Source organism: Doryrhamphus excisus, chromosome 4 (assembly GCF_030265055.1).
Source record: "Doryrhamphus excisus isolate RoL2022-K1 chromosome 4, RoL_Dexc_1.0, whole genome shotgun sequence".
Classification (NCBI taxonomy): Eukaryota; Metazoa; Chordata; class Actinopteri; order Syngnathiformes; family Syngnathidae; genus Doryrhamphus; species Doryrhamphus excisus.
The window spans coordinates 13,179,917-13,203,798 of NC_080469.1; the positions used below are offsets into that span (position 1 = coordinate 13,179,917).

At 41.1% G+C, this 23,882-nt stretch overlaps 1 protein-coding gene across 2 annotated transcripts; it reads right to left on the reverse strand.

The window, feature by feature from the left end:
• Positions 1 to 1,170: 1,170 nt before the first annotated feature.
• Positions 1,171 to 23,303, reverse strand: cemip2 (cell migration inducing hyaluronidase 2). Of its 2 annotated transcripts, none has more exons than XM_058071556.1 (24): positions 23,097 to 23,303; positions 19,633 to 19,993; positions 19,384 to 19,524; positions 18,588 to 19,155; positions 15,669 to 15,838; positions 14,731 to 14,922; positions 13,556 to 13,725; positions 12,438 to 12,650; positions 11,295 to 11,500; positions 10,265 to 10,334; positions 9,715 to 9,843; positions 9,182 to 9,270; positions 7,452 to 7,583; positions 7,285 to 7,320; positions 6,687 to 6,842; positions 4,801 to 4,978; positions 4,436 to 4,651; positions 4,141 to 4,352; positions 3,758 to 3,940; positions 3,437 to 3,656; positions 3,108 to 3,209; positions 2,873 to 3,018; positions 2,674 to 2,780; positions 1,171 to 2,600 (listed from the first exon to the last, which is right to left on the reverse strand). In XM_058071556.1, exons 2-24 carry the CDS (start codon positions 19,964 to 19,966, stop codon positions 2,398 to 2,400), a joined length of 4,173 nt encoding a protein of 1,390 aa, XP_057927539.1. In that variant the 5' UTR covers positions 19,967 to 19,993; positions 23,097 to 23,303; the 3' UTR covers positions 1,171 to 2,397. The 2 variants fall into 2 exon arrangements, with proteins under 2 accessions (XP_057927539.1, XP_057927538.1); XM_058071555.1 differs by having other exon boundaries at positions 19,633 to 19,997.
• Between the last annotated feature and the right edge of the window lie 579 nt (positions 23,304 to 23,882).

Genomic DNA, 23,882 nt, shown 5'->3' on the forward strand with positions numbered 1-23,882 from the left:
ATGAATACTGACCTTAACTGAGGCGAATGGAGCCTGCAGTTCTTTGGATGTTGTTGTGGATGAGTCGTTGTCGTTGGGTAATTTGGGTTGGCCAGCCATTCCTGGAAAGGTTCATACATCATACATCAGGAAGGGTCAAACACTTTTTCAAATCACTGCATATGTATTTATTCATTTATACATTAATGCCAAACCAAACAAATGTGTTTGTTTTTTAATATATTAATTTCATGGGGCGGCACGGCGGTCTAGTGGTTAGCACGCAGACCTCACAGCTAGGAGACCAGGGTTCAATTCCACCCTCGGCCATCTCTGTGTGGAGTTTGCATGTTCTCCCCGTGTTTTCTCCGGGTACTCCGGTTTCCTCCCACATTCCAAAAACATGCTAGGTTAATTGGCCACTCCAAATTGTCCATAGGTATGGATGTGAGTGTGAATGGTTGTTTGTCTATATGTGCCCTGTGATTGGCTGGCGACCAGTCCAGAGTGTACCCCGCCTCTCGCTCCAAGACAGCTGGGATAGGCTCCAGCACCCCCCGCGACCCTCGCGAGGAAAAAGCGTTAGAGGAATGTCTACAGATGACTAACATATTGCTACATTTTAAGTTTAAAATAAACACAAAAATCAACAAGTCATACATTTCAAACATTGATTGTACAATTAATATTACCCACTTTTGGGTCTCGGCCCACCATTTGAGAACCACTGGTCTGCAGCAATGACTGATGAGAAATGGTACTGAGAGAAAATTTATCAGTGATGGGAAATAAGATAGCTGCCAATGTAAAGCCTCTAGGCCATCTGACTAATTCAAATGTGTTGTCGTGAAATAAGACAAATATTTGATTGTGCCAAGTCATCAACAGTTTATAACCTATTTGGCTATGCCCATTTCCAACTTACTCAACAGCACAGTTCTCCTCTTTCAGCTTGAGTAGAAGGTACCCTCATGTCCCAACACTGTTCCTGCATCGGATGTGCTAAACTGTAGTAGGCGCTTGGCTGCCCCCAAGCGGTGAAACTGTTGAAGTAAAAAGATACATACTGCAAGGCATACTGTAACCTGCAAACTAGAAAAACATTTCATGTTGTTCAGCACATTATTGGCATATTTAAAGTATATAGCTCAAAATAATAAAGAATATCGGCTTAACATAAGAACAAAGCTATTTTATCACAAAGCATACATGTTTATTTCAGGTATCCATGTTGATTATTAAAAAAAAAAAAACAAATAACACACTACTGACAACCAGTCTGCCCAGTACATGTACAGAAGGACACTATAATTACAAGAAAAGACATTAGTCTCTCATGGATTTGCCCTTTTTAAACAGTAGAGTGGTTACAAGGCCACACATGAAGCCAGTCAGTCAGTCATATTCACACACAGTCACACATTGCTCAGTGGGGGAGCCCTGCTCACATCCAAAAGGCCTTTTAAAGATTACATAGACAGGGAAGAATCCTCCAAGGCATGCAGCTGCGAAATAATATTTAACTTATTACTGCATATGCTGTACAGCCCAACATGTACATGTATGTATTATAAGGCAGAAAGGCTTTGTATACGTATATGTGCTGCACATGTGGCCTGCACGTTGAACACCATCAACTCCAGGAAACAGACAAAGAAATCCATTCATAAAAAGGTGCTTATCTTTTGATACAGCTGCACTATGATCTAAGGAGTACTCCAGTTAAAAGACTTGCAAATCAAAATGCTTCATTCTGTAAAAATGAAGTTTAAGCATCATTTCGTATGTAAGAAAATAACGTTAAAAACATTTAAATAAGACTATGTGACTACGGTTTGTTGTATCTGATAGAGCTGTTTATAAACACCTGACCCTATTGGCTTTGTTATTAGCCTTTTAAATACTGCTGTTGCATTCTTAGACGCAATGGTATTAAGGTAATTTAAACATGTTTGACTTTGGCCTGAGTGCATCAACATCTTTCCAGTTTTGCTCCCCGTCAAAATATGTTTTCTCTGAGGCGCTAAGTTCTTGTCATTATTTACCTCCAGTCTGAGTGGAACTAATGCATAGTGCCCTTTCTCTCTGATTAGTTTTGTGTTTTCAGTTATTACATCATAAAGGAATATAAATGGTAGGTAAATGCTGACAGGTGCTTTGATTTGTTCTTTCTCCACTGTTTGTAACCAGCCTTGTTTCATTTAAAAAATGTATATTCGGTGACTTTGGCTTAAAAAAAAGAAAAGTGCATTGACTTATTGGCCCAAGGCATACTTACACATACACACATAATCTACATCCCAAACATTCCATTGTTAATAAATTAAAAAGTTCAGCAGTTCACATTCATCAGCCAGTTGTGTGTGTTGTGTGTGTGTGTGCAAGTAGTGTTTTTTGTGCTGTACAGTTCACATTAGTTTACTGAAGTCCCGTGGCTTCTTTGAGCAGCTCCAGGTCTTTGCGTGCGGTTTGAGTTGCAGATGGTGAGCAGCCGTATGCTTCAAGGCCAAGTGGCAAATAGCGCTCCAGTAAACCCAGGATGTTGTCCCCTTGTCCCGCATAGAGCCAAACCCAAGGAGGGGGTGGGGTGCTTCTCTGGAAAGCCCACAATGCAAGGCTCTCTGCAGAGAGAAACCAGGTTGACAAGAAATTGTGCTCAGGTTGGCCACTTTTTACTCGGTGAGAGTAACCAACCTTTATTGTGCAGATCAGCAGCCTTGGCCAGCCCTAAGGTGGTGAGATATGGCGCTACATCAGGCAAGCCTTCAGGCTGACCTCGTGTTGCCATCAGCACTATGGACCTGCTCACCAAGAGAAGACGCAAGTGGACATTAAACATTACAGTATGTCCCTGCAGGATCTTCTAAGAAGTCATGTTTTTCCCCTCACTCACCTCTTTGGTATGCCAGTTTTTAGGTACTGCTTCATTTCGGCATCCATCTTAGCAAATGAGATCTTTTTGGTGACTTTGCCAGAGCAGGCATCGACAGAAACGACAAAATAGCCAGGCTCAGTAAAGGGCATCATCTCCTTATTCACCTGTGCGGTGGCAAACAGACAACATGGAGTGAGCTGCTAATAGGCAAAGGTGTGATGTGCATGCTATGAATAATATTGTGTACACTCACAGCAATAAACGACGTGGTGTCTCCTTTTTGCTGCTCTTTCAAGCTGAGAGACTTGACTTGTGTTTGGAGGTAGGGCATCCACGGCTCACTAGTAAACACATGCTAAGCAAAAAAAAAATATGCTTCAGAAAAACTGACAAGGGCAGACTCTCTTTCAAAGCACAGATCATAAATCATAGTACTGCATTCACCTAAGACGACATAGAATATAAGACAATCAATCTATTCTAGACCTATCACTTGGCACCTCCCTGCTCGTGTGCATGTACAGTACATATATCTCATGGCCATTTTATATGTGGTTCAATGCAGTATGTAACAAAACAAACCTGTTTGGCTCCACAGTCCTTGCAGGGTTGTGTGTTTTGAGCAGGCATCAGCACTACAGCCGAGGGGCTTTTGGTGTATTTTGGATAGGCCTTGCTTGTGCAGTTGCAGGTCTGCTGGGAGGATGTTGTAGCTGTGATTTTTACTCTCTCACACCCTTTGAAGGAGCAGTAGCTGTGGCCATCACGACCATGGCGGGCCCGAAGGTAGAGCCACAGCAAGCTGGTGCGATGGAATAAGAAAAAGAAAGAAGACGAAGTGTGTATTTATTTACACGGTAGTCTGAGGGAAGAAAACTTGAGTGGTTGGGTTAGTTATCTCACCCAACATTTTGGTCAAAGAAGTACTTCCTCTCCAACGGTTTGGACTCCAGTTCAATGAGAGAAAACACGGGCCCGTAGTCTGTGATGTCATCGAAAGTGTTGCTCTGCCTGTCGTTGATGTCGCCCATGATCTGAAAGGTGGTGTCTGGTGGGTAGCACAGCCCAAACAGCACCCAGTCATCTCTGAGGGAATGATAGTATTGAAGAAACAGTCAGCTTTTATGTAATGACTGTACAGAATGTAAAATAATGGAAACAAATAATCTAATCTAGTTCATCCCATAGTGTACACCAAAATCAGGAATCAAAATACACATAGCTATTTCCAAGGAGTGACAATGCACTTGCTTGTTTTTATATCTCACAAAAGTTTCTGGTCTCACTTGTCAAAGTTGATGAGGGAGAGGACAATCTCTCTTGGTGCAGTTCCACTCCAGTGTAGAGTGTAGCTCTTGCTCATCATCAAGACAGGCTGATACTGTTGCGACGGCGCCCCCTGGCTGTTAATGCCCCTCAGAACCAGAGGAGCTGTGGGGTACTCGTCTCTATTGATGGACAGAGTGAGGCTGGAAGCACCTTGAGTCTGGATGTACACCTGTAGGAGAGTGAGGAAGCCTGTATACATCTGATTTTTTCTTTTACATTGGACGCAAACAAAATGAGTTTCGTCTGCTGTACCTGAGAATAGCGGCCACTACAAATCACTCCATTCCATTGTGTCATGTTGACACAGAGAGGATGTTGGATCATGTAATTGTCTACCCTGCCAACAAAGGTGTCCTTGTAACCTGTCACTGAGCCGTCCACATCATGAAACACTGAGTTCTTGTCCCCATCCAGGTCATTGTCTTCAAACCACTGCCCTTGCCGACCAAAGAATGCACGGAGACCAACCTGAGGACGGTACAAGCAAAGCACACCAACGGGCTTTATTAAACTAGTATTGCACCACTTCAATAAGTCGAGATGGTTCATGGTTGTGAGACTGGCTTATTACTTCTACTGAGTGCACCAAATGTAATGCTGAATGAGAAAGTTCTTACAGTTGAGTGGAAGTCAAGGTGGGACATGTTGTTTCGTGGGGTGAGCTGCCAGGTGTTCTTCAGGCTAAAACCCACAGCACTGGTGTAACGTTCTGGTGTGGGGATGAAAGCACGGAAAGTGCTCTGTGTGAGCCGCACTGGGCCATCATAGATTTGAAAGCCTCGGATTGGGAATGTCCTAAGGTGAAGAAGGAAAAAAAAAAAGGGGGGGGGGGGGTACAATTAAATTCAAGTTCATTAGAATTTTATTTCAGGCACTGTTTCTAGTTGTTTTTATTACTTCCTGATATTTATGCAATTACATGTTACACAAAAAAAACATATGGCAACATTACAACTCATCACACAGCAACTAACACACAAACATTATACCTCAGAAATATAGAAACATGTGGATTTTGTTAGAAAAAAAACATTTCACAGGAGGAGAGCATAAAAGCACAGAAAATGTCCACCAGAGGGAGCCAAAAGACCCGGAGCCCAAAGCATAAAGATTGAAACTGACTTCATTGCAATGCCCCAATAAATGTGTTGCTCAGATGCAATGCCTTGTGGAAAAACTTTACATTTATTTTATTGTTTTAAAGTGATTTTGGGACATGTTTGTATATTGTTATCAAGCGTGTCATTTGCACAGGCGATACGGGGGTCATGACTGAATACTGAATACTCGTATTAGCCAAACCGCTTTCTCTACCTAACGTTTACTATTGGCAGTATGTTTGGCATGGATGGAGACATCAGAAACATGGAAGATGAAAAGAGTACTAAAAGGTAGACGGACAACAATTTTTCATCTAATCTAATCTAATAAAAAAGTCCTCACCAAAAAGAGCTAAATACCCGTATTGTTAAATTCAATGATAATATGTGACTGGAGTTGGCAAGCTAGTATCCTGTGAGGTGAAGCCTGAGAGTGTCAGGGATGTGTATGAACGATGTCAGTTTTGCTGACTTTGCTCCAATGCAGTGTTTTTTTGTTTGTTTTTTTTTGCACAGTGCAGTGTTGAGTAGCGGCGTTACTAATTTAACTACATTTCTCAGTTGTCTGAGACAACTGAATCAGAATCGAGGTGCAACTGCACTCCAGCGTGCCACCCTGTTTTGGGTGATATATTAAGCGTTGTCATTAATTAATGTGTGATGAATTTAGTGAAGTAAAGTGTTCTTTAAAAGACGACACAGTGAGTCAAACGTCAAACTGTTACGTTGTTATACTGGTATTTATACCGATGTCCATTGACTTCCAATGGGTTGACAAGCTTGTTGTGATTGCACTGATAGCTCGTGATTGGCTCCTGCCAAGATTAGAATTTAGTCATAAATAAGACGCACCCTTTCATAAGCCGCAGAGTTCAAAGTTTAAGAAAAAATTAGTGACTTGTACACTGGAATTTACGGTAACAGTAGCCATTGTGAGTGTAGTAAGAGATCAGTGACAACGGTAAGGGTAATTTAGCTGCATTTTTTATGTATCTTGTGTTTCATCATTTTTGGCATTGTAATTTGGACTATTTTAAATTCTCTTTTCTTCCCTCTGTGGTTTCCTTATTGCCACAGAGACATTAACTTCCTAAGACATTCTGAAAAAATCACGATGAAGTCATCAAAATTCAACTCTGAGTCATGTCATTCTAGGAAACCAGACACATGTTACTGAATCTTTTAACAGACCTCGCTCATTATTCTGGCAGTAAACCAGCCAAGAACCTCCTTTAAAAGCCCACACAGTACACAAACAGTTGTGGCAGCCTCATACCGTATATCTAATAGGTGTCCTATCACTGTTTTTAAATTGTTGACTTACACCTTCCATTCCAAGAGTTATTTTTATATTACTTGCATTGTTGACTGAGTTTCCAATCAGTATGTATGTTCCCTCTCACCTGTTTCGAGGGAGGGTCCTCATCAAGCCATCTGTCCCTCCTAAGCCCCAGTATTTATTCTGTCCTCCGTTGGTCCCCCGGTTTCGACTTTCGCCCACAAAGAGAGACTGTGTCACCTCCTGACTGGAGCCTTCGTCCTTTGGGTAGCTGCCATCACTGCAACAAGAGTGAGGTGAGGAATATAACTTCCAAAAACAGAGAATTTTTTATGTGTTTAGTTTAGTGACAACAAATTTATCTCAAATTTCTGGCGTATCTAATATTTGTGATTTCGCTATGAAAGCCCAAAACATTACTCCAAAATATTAGGCAATTTGGAGTCTACTTGGTTTTACTTATGTTCATTTCTGTTAAGAAAGAAGAAATCAACTGTCCTTCTGGCACCTTCCATAAAGACCGCCAGAAAGACCTATAGAAGCAGAACAAGACAATGAAGAGTGTAATAATAATGACAACAAAACTGTGTGTCGGTTCAACTCTAAGCAAGAAAATCATGAATAACACATTGTGTAACCCTATTAAAAAAACAGACACACAAAGCTCTTCTCATAATGTGCACAACAGACTATAAACTGTACTAAACAATATATATACACACCTGGCAAAGGACAATCCTACTCCATTGTCTGCAAACCTGTTCAAAAGGACAAAACACTTTGCTATATATCCGTTTTCAATATTCCACAAATGTATCAAGAAGGAGAAAAAAATAAGAAATAAGAATAAATAAGAAATAGAAATAAATATTCCTGTGAATTGTCTCACCCAGAGTTCTGTATGATGATGTCACCACCTCTTATCCACGCGCCCATGTCATTGTTCTTGAATGAGATGAGCGTGTCAATCACCGCCGCCACTCGTGGTTGACTTGGATCTGCATTCTGGTGAGGTCGGAATCTGTCAATAAAGGATGGACACATGTGAAGAGTGCCTCCGCTCATTGACATCACACATTCCTTTTTAGACATTTAACTGCTTATTAGCAATCCCCCATCCCCACATTGCCTAATCTTGCATCATCATTGTCTTATCTTCAAGAAGATGTTCCTATAATGTCCTAATGGGAGGTGTTTTGTCCATTATGTGAATTTATAGTCCCACAACATGACAAATACAAACACGCATCAAATTAAATGAGGCCTTGAATCACAGATGGAGCTGTGACAGTGATTACAGCAGTGACACAATGACTGAGCTATAAACATGAACACACATTGTAGAGTTTGCAAAATATACTGTAGCATGTGTGAGGATGATGCCCCTATGAGCTCCTTGGCTGCACCACTGTGCCTTGTGGGTGGCATGAGGGAACAGGTTTTCATTGGTGTGGAAGAGATTCATGAATGTCTGAATAAACTGCCAAATATGATTATGAAATAGTTTGCCAAAACAGCAGCCGTCAAAGATGGGTCTTTTGTCTTTCACTCAATTGACTTTCAGATTTATTTATCATCTTGATTGATAGTGAAAAAAATGAATGATTGGCCAGATACAGGAAATGTATGCCATACTTTTAAATCTGTTTCTTGGTTTCACAAACCAGGCTCTCTTCTTCATTTAACATTAATACTGACCACACAGTTTAGCATTTCCAATTCCACCCCGATGCAAACGCTGCACACAAAGTCAATGTGGCCAATAGTCCCAGTGGATGTGCAAGACTTTTTCCGAGAGGCTGAGGCGCGAGGTTGGGTAAGAGAGAAGCAGAGAGGACACTTTATGTATGAAACCTTGTTATTTCTGTCAACACAAACCTGTCAGTCCTCATACTAAACGCAATACTGTAGTAATATAACCATTCATATATCCACACCTCGGGCAATATTATAGAAAATGTATGTGCAGGAGCTATGAGTAACTTCATGCATACACAATTAATGACAGAGGCATCAAACTAAACTAAACCAGGCCACTAACTTTTCCAGCCATTTTCTATGCATCTTATCCTCCCTAGGGTCACAGGTATGCTGGAGCCTATCCCAGCTGACTGAGTGAGGGGCGGGGTACACCCTGGACTGGTTGCCAGCCAATCACAGGGCACATACAGACAAACAACCATTCACACTCACATTCATACCTATGGACAATTTGGAGTCGCCAATTAACCTAGCATGTTTTTGGAATGTTGGAGAAAACCCACGAGGAGAACATGCAAACGCCATACAGAGATGCCCAAACGGAAAATGCCTATATGCTAACCACTCGTCTACCATGCGGGCCCACCAAAAACTAAATATTTTAAAATGGGTTGTACAAGTTCACTAATCAAAAACGTATAGAGGATCTAAGAACTAAGGTCTAATACAATGATCCAATTGGAAATGTGGAAAAAGTATAAAAAGTAGTGGACCACCATAAAAGGTTAAGATTTGAGCAATTGAGCAAGGGATATTTTCAGCAACATTTGATCAAATGCTGTGTTGTATGACCTCTAAGGCGTTATTCTTTAGAAGTTCCAGTGTATATTTTTTATAAATTCAATCATGTACACACACCTGGCATTATTATCCAGACACAAGTATTCACGGGGGTCTGCAGCACTTGCATTGGAGGTCTTTACTCCTTTATCAACGAACAGTCCAGCCTGTGTAGTCAAGATACAATTGCAGTTATTTATGCAAACATACAAGGATCCAAACACTGATCACCCATAGTACATACATACATACACCTGTATATACACACACATAACTTTGGTATGGTTTCAACTGAATCTGAATGTGTGTGACTGTCTGTGTCGGGTCTAAGAAAACATGCTGTGTGTCAATCCCACGGTTTAGGCAAAGTATAGTTGGACTCCTTCCTCTCTCCGTAGCAGAGGGTGCTGTGGCGAGAGTGAACAAAGATCTTACAGTTCACCTGACGACTGCTGTCATTACACAACAGAGGGTTGTTCTGCAGTCAGTCTATGTATGTGTGTGCGTGTCCGTGTGTGCGTGTCTTGACTTGCAACAACCAAGCAGGTAAGAGGCATTACTTCTCTCAAGTGTATTGTATAAAACACAGCTAAACTAATGGAGATCCCTACCTTGAAGTTGGAGTGAACGCGGTTGTTGTAGAAGACTCCCAGGGGAGTGAGCTCTGCTTTTGTCTCTGGCACCAAGCCGTGAGAGTCTCCTGTTGAGGAGCTGTGGAACACAAACCATATCCCAGCATCCTACAACAAAAGAAAAGAGAAGAGAAGTTTGAAAGAAGATAATACAAATCATGATTGTGTCTAGTATAGGTAGCCACCAGAAGTGGGTTTCATCATTCGGCCCTTCTCTACTTGTGAAGGGCAGAACGTAATAAAGTTGAAAACAAGTTGCTTGATCAACTATAGACAATGTACAGTAAATATCCCCCAACACTAAGAACATTACATACCCCCGCAAAGTAGACCCCCGCTTGAACAATACATATCTTCTTGTTTGTTATGTTGTATTAAACTTGCTCAACTGTGTAATTACACTAAATCCAGAAAAAAAACTCTTTAAGTCCTCTTTTATTGATGGATAATTTTTTATATGCATGAAATCATTTCATTCTACAGGGCCTTTGTTTTTCTGTTGTTTTTCTCATAAGACTGATGATATTACCTGAGAACCAGCAGCAGCATTACTGATAAGGTTGTTGTTGGGGTTAGCGATCCAAAATGTAGAAACCGCCCTGTAAAATAATCACCATAGAAGAAACACACACACACACAAAATATTAAATGACGGAACTTTGGCACACGTGAGAAGCACAGACTATGAAATCAGTGATCTTTCTGAAACATTCCCCAATAATCTAGCTCTCCAACACAAACCTCAGACAGGAAAAGCCCTGCCAAAACACACATACATACGCAGACACACACACACACACACACACACACACACTGCTGGAACCAGATAATGGTGGCACTCTCACAGTGGCACTTCTTTGAATGTGACAGGAAAACATCCGGCCCTGAGGAGTGGATGTTATTGCACGGATAAAACCTGAGTCTCTCACATGGAATTGAACCATCTGTCTTGTTTCAAAATGTGTACAGACAATCTCTTCCCACAGTGACACCCTGACTGAAAGACTCACTCACATGCATGTGCATTTTGACATTTTCAGCTTGCAAGTGCAAATACAAGCAAAAAACACTCCCAGTTCCAGTTTAATTTAAATTGTATGTAAATTTGTATGCCTGCAACTTAGTGCAGTATTTTTCCATTATCAAAAGCTATGAAAGCTACCAAAATAATTGAGCCATGCCATATGACTTTTGGAGATCATTTTGTTGGGGTTCGCTACCCTCTGGATTCAGTGCAACACGCTGAAGATGATTGGTTGTCATAACATGGTCACTTCACTACAGCCAAAAGGAATGAAAAGATATAGTTGTTTTTCTCAGAACAAAGCTTATAGTATTAACAAACACATGCTAAGAGAAACAAATGCAAAACATCGACTGTGCTGCATTACTGTCTTATTTCTTGCCATGTGGTGTTAGCCCTTTATTGTTGAATTAACTGGTGGGTGTCATGTGACTATGTGACGCTACTGACACTATTGCAGCTGTGTTATCTCATAGGCATGATCCTACGTTCGGTAATGAGGATGTAAAACAATTCCAGGTAGATAATCTCTTACTTGCACTCAGTGCTGGGTGAGGGAGTATAGCCCTTATAGACTTTGTCCTTGATGCTGAGGCAGAGAGTCTCATTACGGTCAGTGGGCAGCAGAGTACCAGGTCGAGTCAGCAGGCCCAGGTTGTGGTAGAAAGTGTTGCGCTGTTCAATGCCATCTTCCAGGAAAAAGCAGTGACCAAGTGTGTCGTAGCCCACGCTGTTCTTTACCTGGACAGACACACAGAACTGACTTCTCGTTCCAATTCATAATGAAAGGATGTTGCAGTATTCGTCAACATATAATATGTTGCTGCACCAACATTAATGTGAGTCATCTGTTAAGTCATCTGTTTAGTTCCATTCCTGTTGTGTGAATGCAAAGTGTAGTATAAGTGGACCACTTTGACTTTTGAGTACAACTGTCAGCATCCTTCTAATGACAAGTTAAGAGTCAGCAAACATGCTACGTCATTATAAATATTCCCAAAGAAGACACCTGCTGTATTGTTAAATCCATCTGAAGCCATGTAGCAGATGAAGAATGTAGCCTTAAGGTTCCTGTCTTTTCAGGAACTCCTTTTCCTCGATGATTAACTTCTTTAAGGTTTATGAAGAGGTGTTTTGGTGCATTACTAATTTTGTAATTTTGTCTGGCTTCCTCTTTTGAAAAGCAGTGATGGGAAACAGTAAGAAGGAAACGGTCACGGGTGACTGTGTATAGCTGTGTTACTGATTAGCGGTGAGGCTCGAAGAAAGGAAACCTCCATGGATGTGGTGGACATCGGAAAAGTGTTCATCGCTCAGGCATTATCTGTACTAAATACCTTTGTACTTTCCATTTCCTCAATGCTGAAAGGAACAATGCTCCCAATCCCACAGCCTCAAGGACAACATTAAAATAAAATGATGCTCGTTTGACGTCAAGAGACCATCAGCTCTATTGTCAAACAGCCTTGTAGAACAGTCACATTAAGTGATGTTGGTCACTGTATCTTTTTTGGAAGTGAGGTTGCAACACATTTATAGATTGCTATATCATGGTGATTGTCATTTCTGTTTGTGAACTTCTGTATGCTGCTTTGCAACCTACTTTTGGAAAGAAATGCAATATTTTGTAACCCAGGAAGATTAGCAGAGAAAAAGATATTTTGTGTGATTTACTAACCAGCAAGCCATTGGTGGCATGAATGGTAATACATCGAGAGAAGCAGTGGTGTATGGAGAGTCCATCTACATAGGTGGGCTCCCGGTAGCCTCCCTTCTGGTCCACATCACCACACATGTGGAAATGTAGCGGGTATCGGCTCCTTTCACTCTGCTGGCCCATGTTCTTCAGCTCCACGTAGGACAGATGCACTGATGAGAAGTTGCCAAAGATCTGACATAGTAGAAGAGGGAGGCAACAACTCTGTGATTATGAGTATGATAAGAAAAGTAGACAACATTGGCTTTGTGGAGGCCAATGATTAACATTACACTAAAATTGGAGTTATGGAAGCAAAACACAAAAGCTTAACCCCCATTCATGTAATCAAGTGTAAACAAACAACAAAGCGCTCTCCAGGAGGTCTTGTGTGTATGTGTGTGTGCTGTGTAAGCCACATGGTCTGGTTTCTGTTAAGGGGGAATTTGTAAATCCTCCAAGGGAACTGCAACTCACCTCCATAAGCTTTGTACATGACAGCTCACTTGCTCCGTTTTCCATAAACAAGTACAGTACATGAACCAAGGGTCAAGTCCAATGCTTTATGCATTCCGTGTGCCTCTTTCTCCTTCAACATCAGAATTCACCTACTGGTATTTATTTATTTATTTTTTTACATCATTTAAGTCCAGCCCCACAGAGACTGCAACATGCAATGCAATGTCCCATTGTTTTTTTTCTTGGTATCCCAATCTCCTGACTGTGTGGCCAACATGCTAACCACCCGACCACCATGCGCCACTCTCTAAATTTCTAGACAAAATAGAAAAAATACAATCTTAAAATGAAATGAAGTGGAGAGAAAGAATGAGCATGAGAGAGTGTACAAATAGGTGTAGAAAGACTGCAGTTGTTTATATAAAAATCGGACCAGGGAACATGAATAACGGCTCTCATTTAGAGCAGCAGGTAAAAATAGAGCATACACAGACTTTCACTATGCAGAATGGAAAATGTGCATATTAGTCTCAACACTGTGACCTTTGCTGAGAATGCAACATCATGCTAAAATATGCAGAGCATATGGGGACATAAAGTATGTAGCCTATACCAGGGGGATTTCTTTAAGTTACACACACCTTGATATGGCCTCCGTAGGTGTCATGGCTGTAAAACTGACATAAGTTGTTCCCGTAGCAGGAGTTTTCCATTTCTCCGTAGATGAGAATGTTCCTGGAGAGCAGCGCCACCTCAGCACGCATGTCCACCCCATCAACAATCTCGCCAACGTGGTTATAAAGAGGTTTGCCTGAGCAGCAGCCACAAATAGAACATTCATGCTTATTGCATTAAGATGATTCACAAATTGTGGATGTGGAGGAAATGAAGGAAGTGTGACACCTTAGCAAAACAGTTGCAGGTAGATAATCTCTTACAAAACAGTCATTATTTTGAAAAAATAAATACAAGCCAACTCCTGTTTAACATTCTTAGGTGATGCTAACCAAAACTACAGTGTTTTAGTTAGTTACTGTAACTTAAATATTTACTGACAACCACAGAAATACACTTATCCACAGCTACACCTCAAACCTGACCCGCTAAAATAATATACAGCTAATATACAGAGAAAGTGGTAAGACGCATAGGCAAACATAAATCAGCTTGCCAAGTGTCGACATGGTTGCACATGGGACTGATAATGCAAAGCTAATAATGAAATGCAAAGCTAATGATAATGCAAAGCAGCTGCTTCGTTTTAACGGCAATACAAAAGAGACACAATCACATCCTATCGAGGAAGGGAGTCAACCATTGCTGACAATGGAGTAATGACATTAGGAAAAAGATGTGATAGGGAGATGACCAGAGACTGTTTGGTCAGGACGTAAGAGTTTTAGGGTGGAACAAAAACGACAAAGGAGCAGCCTTATGTAAGAAATATTGAGTCAAATTAGGATGAGCATTTGACAACATTTCCTGGATACATTTTATCTGTCTGTGTGGATGTAGCTCAAGTTCACTTAGCTGACATCATGTTCAAACTAGTTGAACAAAACCAATAGTTACTATGCTGGTTACAACCAAGTAGTGCAGTCTGATTTGCTTCAGCCGGGATTAATCAAGTATTTCATTAATTCATACATTTCTTCAATGCTCTAAAAATGAATTCTGTTTTGTTTAATATTGAGTCTGACTTAATGGAAATTCAATTATGGTCAGGTTTGGAACCAAAGCGATAACCGAGGGATGATTATTATGCTGATAAAAATCAGAATAAAAGTTCAAAAAGGAAATTCCCCCACTCTCTCACCTTGTATTCTAACCTGCCGGCTGTTGCAGTGAGGGCAGGGTAGAAGGGTAAACTCTTCAGCTTGATGCATGGAATAATCAGTACTGGCAATAACGATTTGATTCCCGGGTTGCCAGGTCTGCTGCACCTCATCTTGGAGATTCAGCACCACCTGGTCTACAGCATCTACTTGGAAGCCCGAGATGGGGAAACCTAGGAGGGCGCAAAATATTGAGCTCACATTTTTTATTTATAAAGGAGTGAGAGTAACATTTGTACAGTTGGGCTTTCTATATGGAAAACAACAATGCAAACAGGACTAAGCACGATGGCACACCTTTGTATAGAATTGAGTCACCTCTGAAATGTTATCAAGGTGTGGCCATGGAGGGCCATCATAAATATACAGCTCAAAGGTTAGGTTTAGTGTTTTAAAAGCCACAAGGATGATCACAAAGACATTAACCTTTTTTTAAATCTTGTTGTAGTTTGTGCAATGACAATAAAGGTATTATATTGTCTTGAATTGAATGTTCACTTGACAAGTAAGTCAAGTGGGCTGCTTAGATTGGGGGTGTGCAAAAGTCCAGCCCAAAGGCCACCGATGTTGCTGTTTTTTTTACCAAAAAGCTGAAAGTGAAACAAAACCTGGCAGCATCGAAACCTTATGAAGTAGGATTATGTCAAGATTGAAAACAGGAAAAAAAAAAACATGCCTTTGGTGGAAAAGGTTGGGACACCACTGACCCAGTTGAAATTTTCATCAATAACACAAATTTTTAATTGACACTATCAGAGAACTATTAAAACTAACACATCATTATTTTTGTGCACAGCATCAAACCCATTAATGAGGTAATGTTTTATGCTCATCTAACAACACTATTTATGCAAAGCAAAATTTGCTAAATATTGGCATTCCACAATTCATGCTAATTGCACAATTTAGTTTTCCTCACCGTTCTTCCATTCGCTGTAGGCGGTGACTGAAAAGCGTACGCCATTCACGGTGGTGAAGTCCCGTCTTGCCAGAGCTCGTCCACCCGTGTCGTGGTTCTCATGTTCCCTAACGTCTTCGGAACATGATGCGTTACCACCGCCGACCACAGACACTAAAGCCCATGCCTGCCTGGAAGGACCAGTGAGAAGAAGATTTTATTAGATTTCTGCTAAGAGCAATAAACATTCCACTGTATCATTGAATAATAAAGATTATCAAAAAGAAAGAATTTTAAGCGGCTGTTCGCGAGGAAGTGGAGTGGGTTGATGATGTAACCGCCTATTATAAGTGTCTTAAGACGGCAAGAATGTTTGGATTAAAAAAAAAATTAAATATGAAAAGATGAAATCATCTAAGTGGTTGGAGCCCAACCAGTGGGTGTAGTTGGGGGGAAAAGGCATTGGTGGTGGGTTTAAGGGTGAAATCACGCCATACCAAATTTCTAAATGTCCTAATTGTTTTTATGTTTATCCAGAATGCAAACAAGCATTGGCGCCTTACAGAGATTATATTTGTACCGTCATCTGTAATGTATCAGAAATATGAACCAACTGCGCCTGATGAAGACCACCCAAAAAGCTTCAAGGGTGTAATTGTGTCGTGCATTTCCAAAGTTAGGATGGACATATTTTTGTACAGAATCCAAACAAGCATTAAGCTAATAGCTTTGCCGTTGCAATGTTCAATTAGGACTTTACAGTTTTTGTACTACAAAGACCCCTGATGTTCCTGTACTACAATAGAGCACACAAACCGGAACCATCTGGGGACTTGCACTTTTCTGTCATGTCTAGTTGTTTGTGGATTTTCCTGTTGTAGGCGACTAAAAATCCAAACGTTTGGCCCTGAGGCCACTGCTATGCAACCTGTGCAAGTGCTGATAAAAACAAAAAGCAGGAAACACAGGGGAGCAAAAAAATATATATATATTTTTTTTTTTTTTTCTTTTTTCCCTTTTGCCTCAGCCAACAGCCTTTAAACAACCTCATTATTTGCTGTGTGTTTACGTGTGGGTGTGTGTGTAAAAGGGTGTGTGAGAGTGGTTAAGTGCTCTCCTGAGGGACAAGAACATTAAATACAAAAGGGTCTGTTGATGGATGGTCCCGTTTATTTCCAACAGGGATTTAGGTTCTGTTTGGTATGATTTATGTTTTTGTTTCTTAAACTACCAAAATTACAGTTTTGGAAGACAGTGGGTGTATTTATGTAGCGATAGGATGGATGGATGACACAATGAGATGAACCTACATGCATTTGGACAATGCTGCTGTGACCTGGATAGTGAATTGCATTAACTAAGCATGTGTCAAATAGTAAACAGTCACACACTATTTGTGCAAAAAATGCGCAATGACTTCAAGTCAAGGAGTTCTCCTGTGAGTCAAATAACTGCATGCTGTCTAATAAATAAGGTGTGGGTCTCCTATCAGGCAAATCCACAGAGAGCCCAGATTAAATCCTTAATCCTCTAATGACTGGTGATAAATTAGAAAAGTGTGACCAGAGTGAAGGCTCTATCATCTGATCCATTTGAAGCACTGTTTTGTGGATTCAAGCAAATTTCTATGAAGACCTCTGTGCTGCCTCTGCACCCTGGGGTGAAATGTGACACTGGAGAATCTGGCTTAGCGTTTGACTTGTCAGTTAAGTGAGAGGCATAGCCCAGCCCAGCTACAAATAACTCCGGAGTGAAACACTAGATTTTGCATTTTAAAAAAAACAGTGTGGTTTTACACAGACAGTCATGCAAAATCCATTTAAATATTCAAGCTAAATTCAATGTATTTGTGTCAACAATGCATTTTTTCCTTCAAAAGAACGCAAGTGATGGAAACTAAATTTCCTGAATAGTCACATTTTACACAAATCCTGGAACCTCTATGACCATAACCTTGTTATCCGGAGCATGCTTCCTTTCCTGGCACAGCGCTCTAGAGCATAAACTTAAACAGGAAGAGAAATACCATGGAATGATTTGAGGTTTAATCCCATAGGGAAAGGTCAAAAGAAATGATTTTTCTCCACGATAAAGAACTAGAACAAAGTGTTGTTGGTCAAAAACAAACAAAAACACAGCACGCTTCTTTCTCATCCCTTGGGGACCACAAGGAAACGAACATAAAACATGCTAAACAGACAACAACAATGAAGGAGACTGAGAGCAGCAAGAAAAACGAAACACTGCAACAAAGTGGAGATTATGGATACCACTGCAGTGTCCAAGACTATGGTACAGCAAAGTCTCCTCGTGTATCTGACTATGTTCCACCAATGAGCAACAAGCAGTTTTTTTTTTGTTTTTTTTTATCAACCATATAGGGTCAGCTCAGTACCAACTGCCCATGTAGAAGAAATAATACCTGTAGGACACAGGCTATAAGTTTGGCAAGGTGATCTGCACGGATCTAGACAGGTGTGGTACCAGGTGGGTGTCTGCGCTTACATACATGGAAGCCATCAATGCAGCACACTTGTTTGTACCAGTAAGAAAGGGAGAAGAAAGGCTGGGAAGCTAATTTTTGTTGACCGTTTTTTTATGCATTTTCACTTCAGGCATACTTGCACTGTACGCAATCTGCCATCACACTTGCCACATGCAAAGTATCTGCCATCCTGGTTTGTTCTGCCCACTATTGAAGCTGTTCATTATAGTAAACCCACCACAACAAAGCTATTTTGTTCAGGATCTCTGTACAAGTGCATGATCAAGATGGAGGACCCATTACGATCCTCTCAGTGGCAAAAAAGTAAAAGGCCGCAATAGTACGTAATCATCTGGTATTACTGGTTTTGCCAATGGAAAAATTATATGATATTAAACATTATAAACCAAATTATTATTGACATGCTCAACTGTGTTTGCAACAAGCCTCCTCACCTGTACTTGAGACCATAGACATAGCTGCTGCCAAGCGTCTCTTCAATTGCCTTCTTAGTTTCATCCAAAAGGCTTTTGACGGCTGAGTCGCCAACAGCAAGCGTGACAATGCGACCAGCCGGCAAGGAGCGGAGCAGAAGGGTGAGTCGTCGACTGTCATTCCGTAATTCGTGAGTGTCATAACGTTCCTTGAGTAGGATTTCAGATGTGTCCTGATCCACCACGCGCAGGTTAATACCTCTGCTGAAGTTGCGCTTGAAGGCGTAGCCCCCGGTGTTGAGGCCAGAGGCTGGCACACTTTGGGTCAACAAAGACCAAGAGACTCTCTCTGTGCCATGGAGCTCCAAAGTTCCACCACTCATGACACCGATGAACTTCCGGCCCAGACCGGGTACTTCAGGAATCTCCTTGCTGTCAGAGCGCCCCATTAGGGCGATGGCAGCGTTGGAACGGTAGTGACATTTAGGTGCGCCAATGTAAAGGGCTCCGCCATTTTCAATCAGGATATGTCGTGTTCTCAAGGTTATGTTCTTAGAGCCGTCAGCGTTGTCTGCAAAGACCACACGGCCTGTGGGAGAAGAGAAAGTAAAAAGAGTGAGTGCTCTCATCTCATAATGGACACAACATTTACACAAGACTCAACAGGTTACAGAAGATGATTTTCAGTGTGGCTAATTTACATAAGACTGCCTTTACATCAACTTTCGCTGCCTGTGGGTTGGAATGACATGTTCAAAGTTTTCCACAACCACACAAACGACTGACTTTGTTTCAGGGTCCTCCTTTGCCGGCTTACCTCCTGATTGAATGGTGAGTGAATGGAAAGTAGCTGAAGACTCTAATCGAAATAAATCTCCCCTCCTGACAACAATGGCCTTTTGTGGTTGGTGGCCAGGGTTCCAGTCACTCAGGGAAGGGCTGTGGTCAGGGCAATTCTCTGCAAAATTGTTAACAAATCAAGAGTGTATTCTGCATCAGAAAGAAAACACCAGAGCAACTAATTGAGGAGATAAGGCTGGAAATGCACTCAATAGGCAACACTCACCATCTAAAATGTCTCCACTTGTGAGACTAAGGACAAGTATGAGGCTAAGCAGGAAGGCACCCATGGACACCCCCAAGCAGATGAGTGTGTTTTTTCTTTGCTGGAGACTCTGAGCATGTTCTCTGCGATGGTTCTCCTCTGACAGGTTAAATGTGGCTTGTTGCTGTTGCACCAGGCCATGAGGTTTGATCGGTGGCGGCGGCGGAGCTTTGGCCGGCGGTGGCGAGCGGATTGGAGCCACCCGCCCGGGAACATAACCAGGAGATCGTGGGTGGTGGCCTTGGGGGGGAGCCACAAAGACCGGGAAGCGGCTCTGACCATCACTTGTCGGCATGGTATTTACGTCTGCTGACACCTCTTACTGTCTGGAAGGAAACAAAAACAAGATGGAGATGAAGATGGAGAGTAAGAGTAAGAGTCGGAAAAAACAATAACCTTTCGAAAAAACTGCATGAGCTGAGTCACTGAGGGGGTTGAGAAGCGTTGCTGCTGTGACCAAAAAAAGAATGGAATGTTTTAGTAAGTGTTGCATGCAAAGTGATTTTTCATTTGAATCAGATTTACGTGTTTGTTCGCAACACTGCTGAATTAATTGAGGCTATTTAAACAAGACGAGACAGTGAACAATGTTAAAGTATGCAGAAGCAAAGGAGTGAGTGACAAAGAAGTCAGACTGAAAAGGTCAAAGGGCAGAAAAATACATAAAAAAAACCTCATAAATGTCAGTAACAACCACAGGAGGCAAATAACAAAAATGTCTGTCTCCCTATTGAACTTCTAATTAATAATTCTCAATGGTGTGACACACTATTTATGCACCTTATTCACTGGCTGGTGAGTGACTATGTTGCATTTGTCCAAAGTCCAAAAGGTGGCTGTGAATACTGTATCAGAACATTCCTGAAACTCTGTTGACATAACTAAACCAGATGGCATCAATTACAGTAGAGAAGTGGTGTTCCACTCCCCACTCTGCTTATATCACACAAAAGAGCCAAGTAGCACAAAATGGGCAATGTGCGCGCACACACACGCACAAATATATAAACAGACACATATATAATGGTCATATGGTCCCAAGGTCACACAGGTGCACATTCAAACAGAAGTAGAGGAAATGGCGCAGCAGAAAAAAGGCTGAAGCAGCACTTCTCTCCGTACACCGCTTTAGTCAAATCACCTTTAACGCTTAAAGTCTTCATAAATCAATGATTGCTGTGAAACTTTATGACTTTGAAACTGTAAAAACAACAGAAACACAGTCATTATTTCAGTTTGATATCCAACATTCAGAGACACTTAACCCTTTTTTATATTACAGGGGTCAAACAACGGTGAACGCCTACAGAATAATAATAATAAGAATAATATTTTGGACTTATTCAGTGTTTTTCAAATACAGTCGTCCATCGTTTATCGCAGTTAATTGGTTAATAAATCGATAAATAAACTTCCATAAAGTAGGATTCAATATTAATGAAATTTAATATTTTCATAGTTATGGCATAGTTAAATACATTTTTAACATCATTAGAGCCCAAGACAGCCGCACAGTGGAAAAGTGGTTGACATGTTGGCAGGGAAGACTTGGATTTGAATCTTCGCTTGGCCATCTCTGTGTGGAGTTTGCATGTTCTCCCTGTGCGTGCATGGGTTTTCTCCGGGTACTCCGGTTTCCTCCCACATTCCAAAAACATGCCCGGTTAATTGGTGACTCTAAATTGTCCATAGGTATGAATGTGAGTGGGAATAGTTGTCTATATTTGATTGGCTGGCGACCAATTCATGGTGTACCCAAAGTCAGCTGAGCTCGACTCCAGCATACCTCTGTGAACATAGCGAGGATAAGCGGCCTAGAAAATGGATGGATAGAGCCCATGACATGAAATAACACCCCTATAGTCACCTTTACATTTGTATCACCCAATATAATAGATACAATGAGAGAAAATATACGTAAATAACATAACAGACTCACACGTTAGCAGTTCCGTGTCTGGATAGCGCACATCCAGCCAATAGCTGGGGCTATTGTCTCATCATTGTATTGTAATGGAATCTTTAAATGGCTTTACACTCATATCACCCAATATTGTAGACATAAGCATAAATAAGCCATAAACTAGTGTTTAAATGACATACTGTAATTAAAATGTACACTTGTATGACTGTATGTAATAATGTTAAAATAATGTTAAAATGTTACATAAAACATTGCTTGTAGTTAGTAAATGTTTAATGATATAAACAGCTTGACTGGAACTGGAACAGTTTTGGTTCCAGAAACAACATAGCCTCTTTTACACAGAGATCCCACAAAATCATGTTATTTGCAACACCCAACATGCCCAACAGATTCCCTGTTGGGAATTAATCACTCCTGCTACAATAAGTGTAAAAACACCAACCGAAAGATATTATTTATAAAGACTTGAACTATCAGAAGAAGAAGAAGAAAGTCTCAGTGTAAACCACAATGAAATGCCATCATGTTGGATCTGTGCAGCTTGTACTGGCTGTTTCTCAAAGTCCTGCAGTAAAAGGACTCAGCGGGAGCTCTGTGATGGGAGCATCCCTAAGGCATGTATTTTTACAACACTATCTAAGGAAAGGATGTTGTGTTTTTTCCCCCCATTCACATTCCTTACAGTGAAAATAGGTCAAGCTGGATGTTAAAGAGCTGTTGACATGTTAAAACTATCCAATGACACTCAGCACCAGGCTGCATGAACACTTCATAGATGTGGATTTCCTGCTACTGAATATCAAACAGATGTGCAGAGCAGGCCCTCACACATTCTTCAGTTTAAGAAAAAGTTTGCAATTTTGGAAATCCACATTCCATGTGGTTAAAAAAACAACAACGTGTGAGGTACCAGAAGGCATTAGGGGGGCAGAAAACCTTTAAGACAATAAGCAAAAATAATCTATTTTTAGTTTGCGTACACAAGAATACGGATGAGTAGAAAACGCCACAAAATATGCTTCAGAAAACTGTTGTTCGGGAAGATGGGGAGGCCCCAACTGTACTGTATTCTCTGGGGTCACTGTGCCCCACTTTCACCCCTGAATTAGAGGTCCTATTTTGATATAGCAGTTGCAAGACACGTGGTTTACGGTATAGTTGCAGGTATTTCTCTTTGCAACTGTAGTAGTTAAAGTCCCTCACCGAAAAAGAGGAACCAAGACGAAAATGTGAAAGAGTTCGCAGTGGACAATGATGAAGCCGGTGTTTGCTAGCTTAGCGTTGCGGTTCTCCACTTTGACAGTTCGCTATGTTATGGATGATGACACATACATCACACGTATCATCTTGTAGACAGTTTTTTTTAACATCATCTCTCTCATAAAGTCCAGCAAAAAGCAGGATAAATAATGCTTAGCCCCACGAGAAGTCATCAACAGCGCATCAACAGTTGACACAAGCGGACACAATGTGAAGGTTCTTGCGGCTCGTGAGTTACCGTCAGTGGTGAGGCTGTCCTGCTCCGCTCCCGCTCTTGTCCATTCGCGAAAACCGAGCTGAGAGCCGGGCTTGGCGAGGTAAACTAAATATCCTTTCTCCTTGCCGTTTGCTGTCCCTTTTATAGACACCTTTCTTCACATGGTTGGGTTTTTTTGAGTGTCGATGGGCAGTCGTCCCTGCTACGGTCAACCCCCAGCCGCTGAAAGCAGAGGAGCAGGCGCAGCTTGAAAGAGAGGAAGCACGATGCGTTCAGGGGCAGTCGGTAATAGCCACAACTAGGAAACTCTTTGCAATACGTAATGCACTAATGCCGTAATACTGAACCAAACTATACTATATATAATATTTCTGCTTTAGCCTCAATGTGTTTGCTTTGATATTAACGTAATATTTTACTAGACTTTTTGTAATGGTGGAAATAATTGAAACTATATTAAATATAAAAAAAACATTTCAGGGAAATTGGACTTGAGTCACATTGTTCTATTGCCAAATGTATTAATATTTTCTGTAACATTTTGTCCCCCTTGGTTGAAATTCATACGAGTTTCTCTAATTCTCACCATGGCTTCATGGTTGATGGGAGGGGCTTAAATCAATACCACACTGCCCCCTGCTGGTGAATAGATGGTATGGTACGCTTTAGTATATTTGTTTCAGACAAGATACTAGACATATTAGGCAACATTAAGGGGCTACATTTGCACAATTCAAGGAGTAGGAAGGAGTGCTTATATTTAATCATACATCTTTCCCGTGTCTGCAACAGATAATTCTTCAAACC

Bases quoted from the DNA above. Each gene is read 5' to 3' on its own strand.
- cemip2 (XM_058071556.1), bottom strand. From the start codon at position 19,966: ATGCCGACAAGTGATGGTCAGAGCCGCTTCCCGGTCTTTGTGGCTCCC. The intron at 15,839-18,587 runs GTGAGGAGGCTT...TGGTCCTTCCAG, and splicing joins GTCTATGGTCTCAAGTACAG to GCAGGCATGGGCTTTAGTGT. The intron at 3,210-3,436 runs GTTTGTTTTGTT...TTTTTTGCTTAG, and splicing joins AGGACTGTGGAGCCAAACAG to CATGTGTTTACTAGTGAGCC.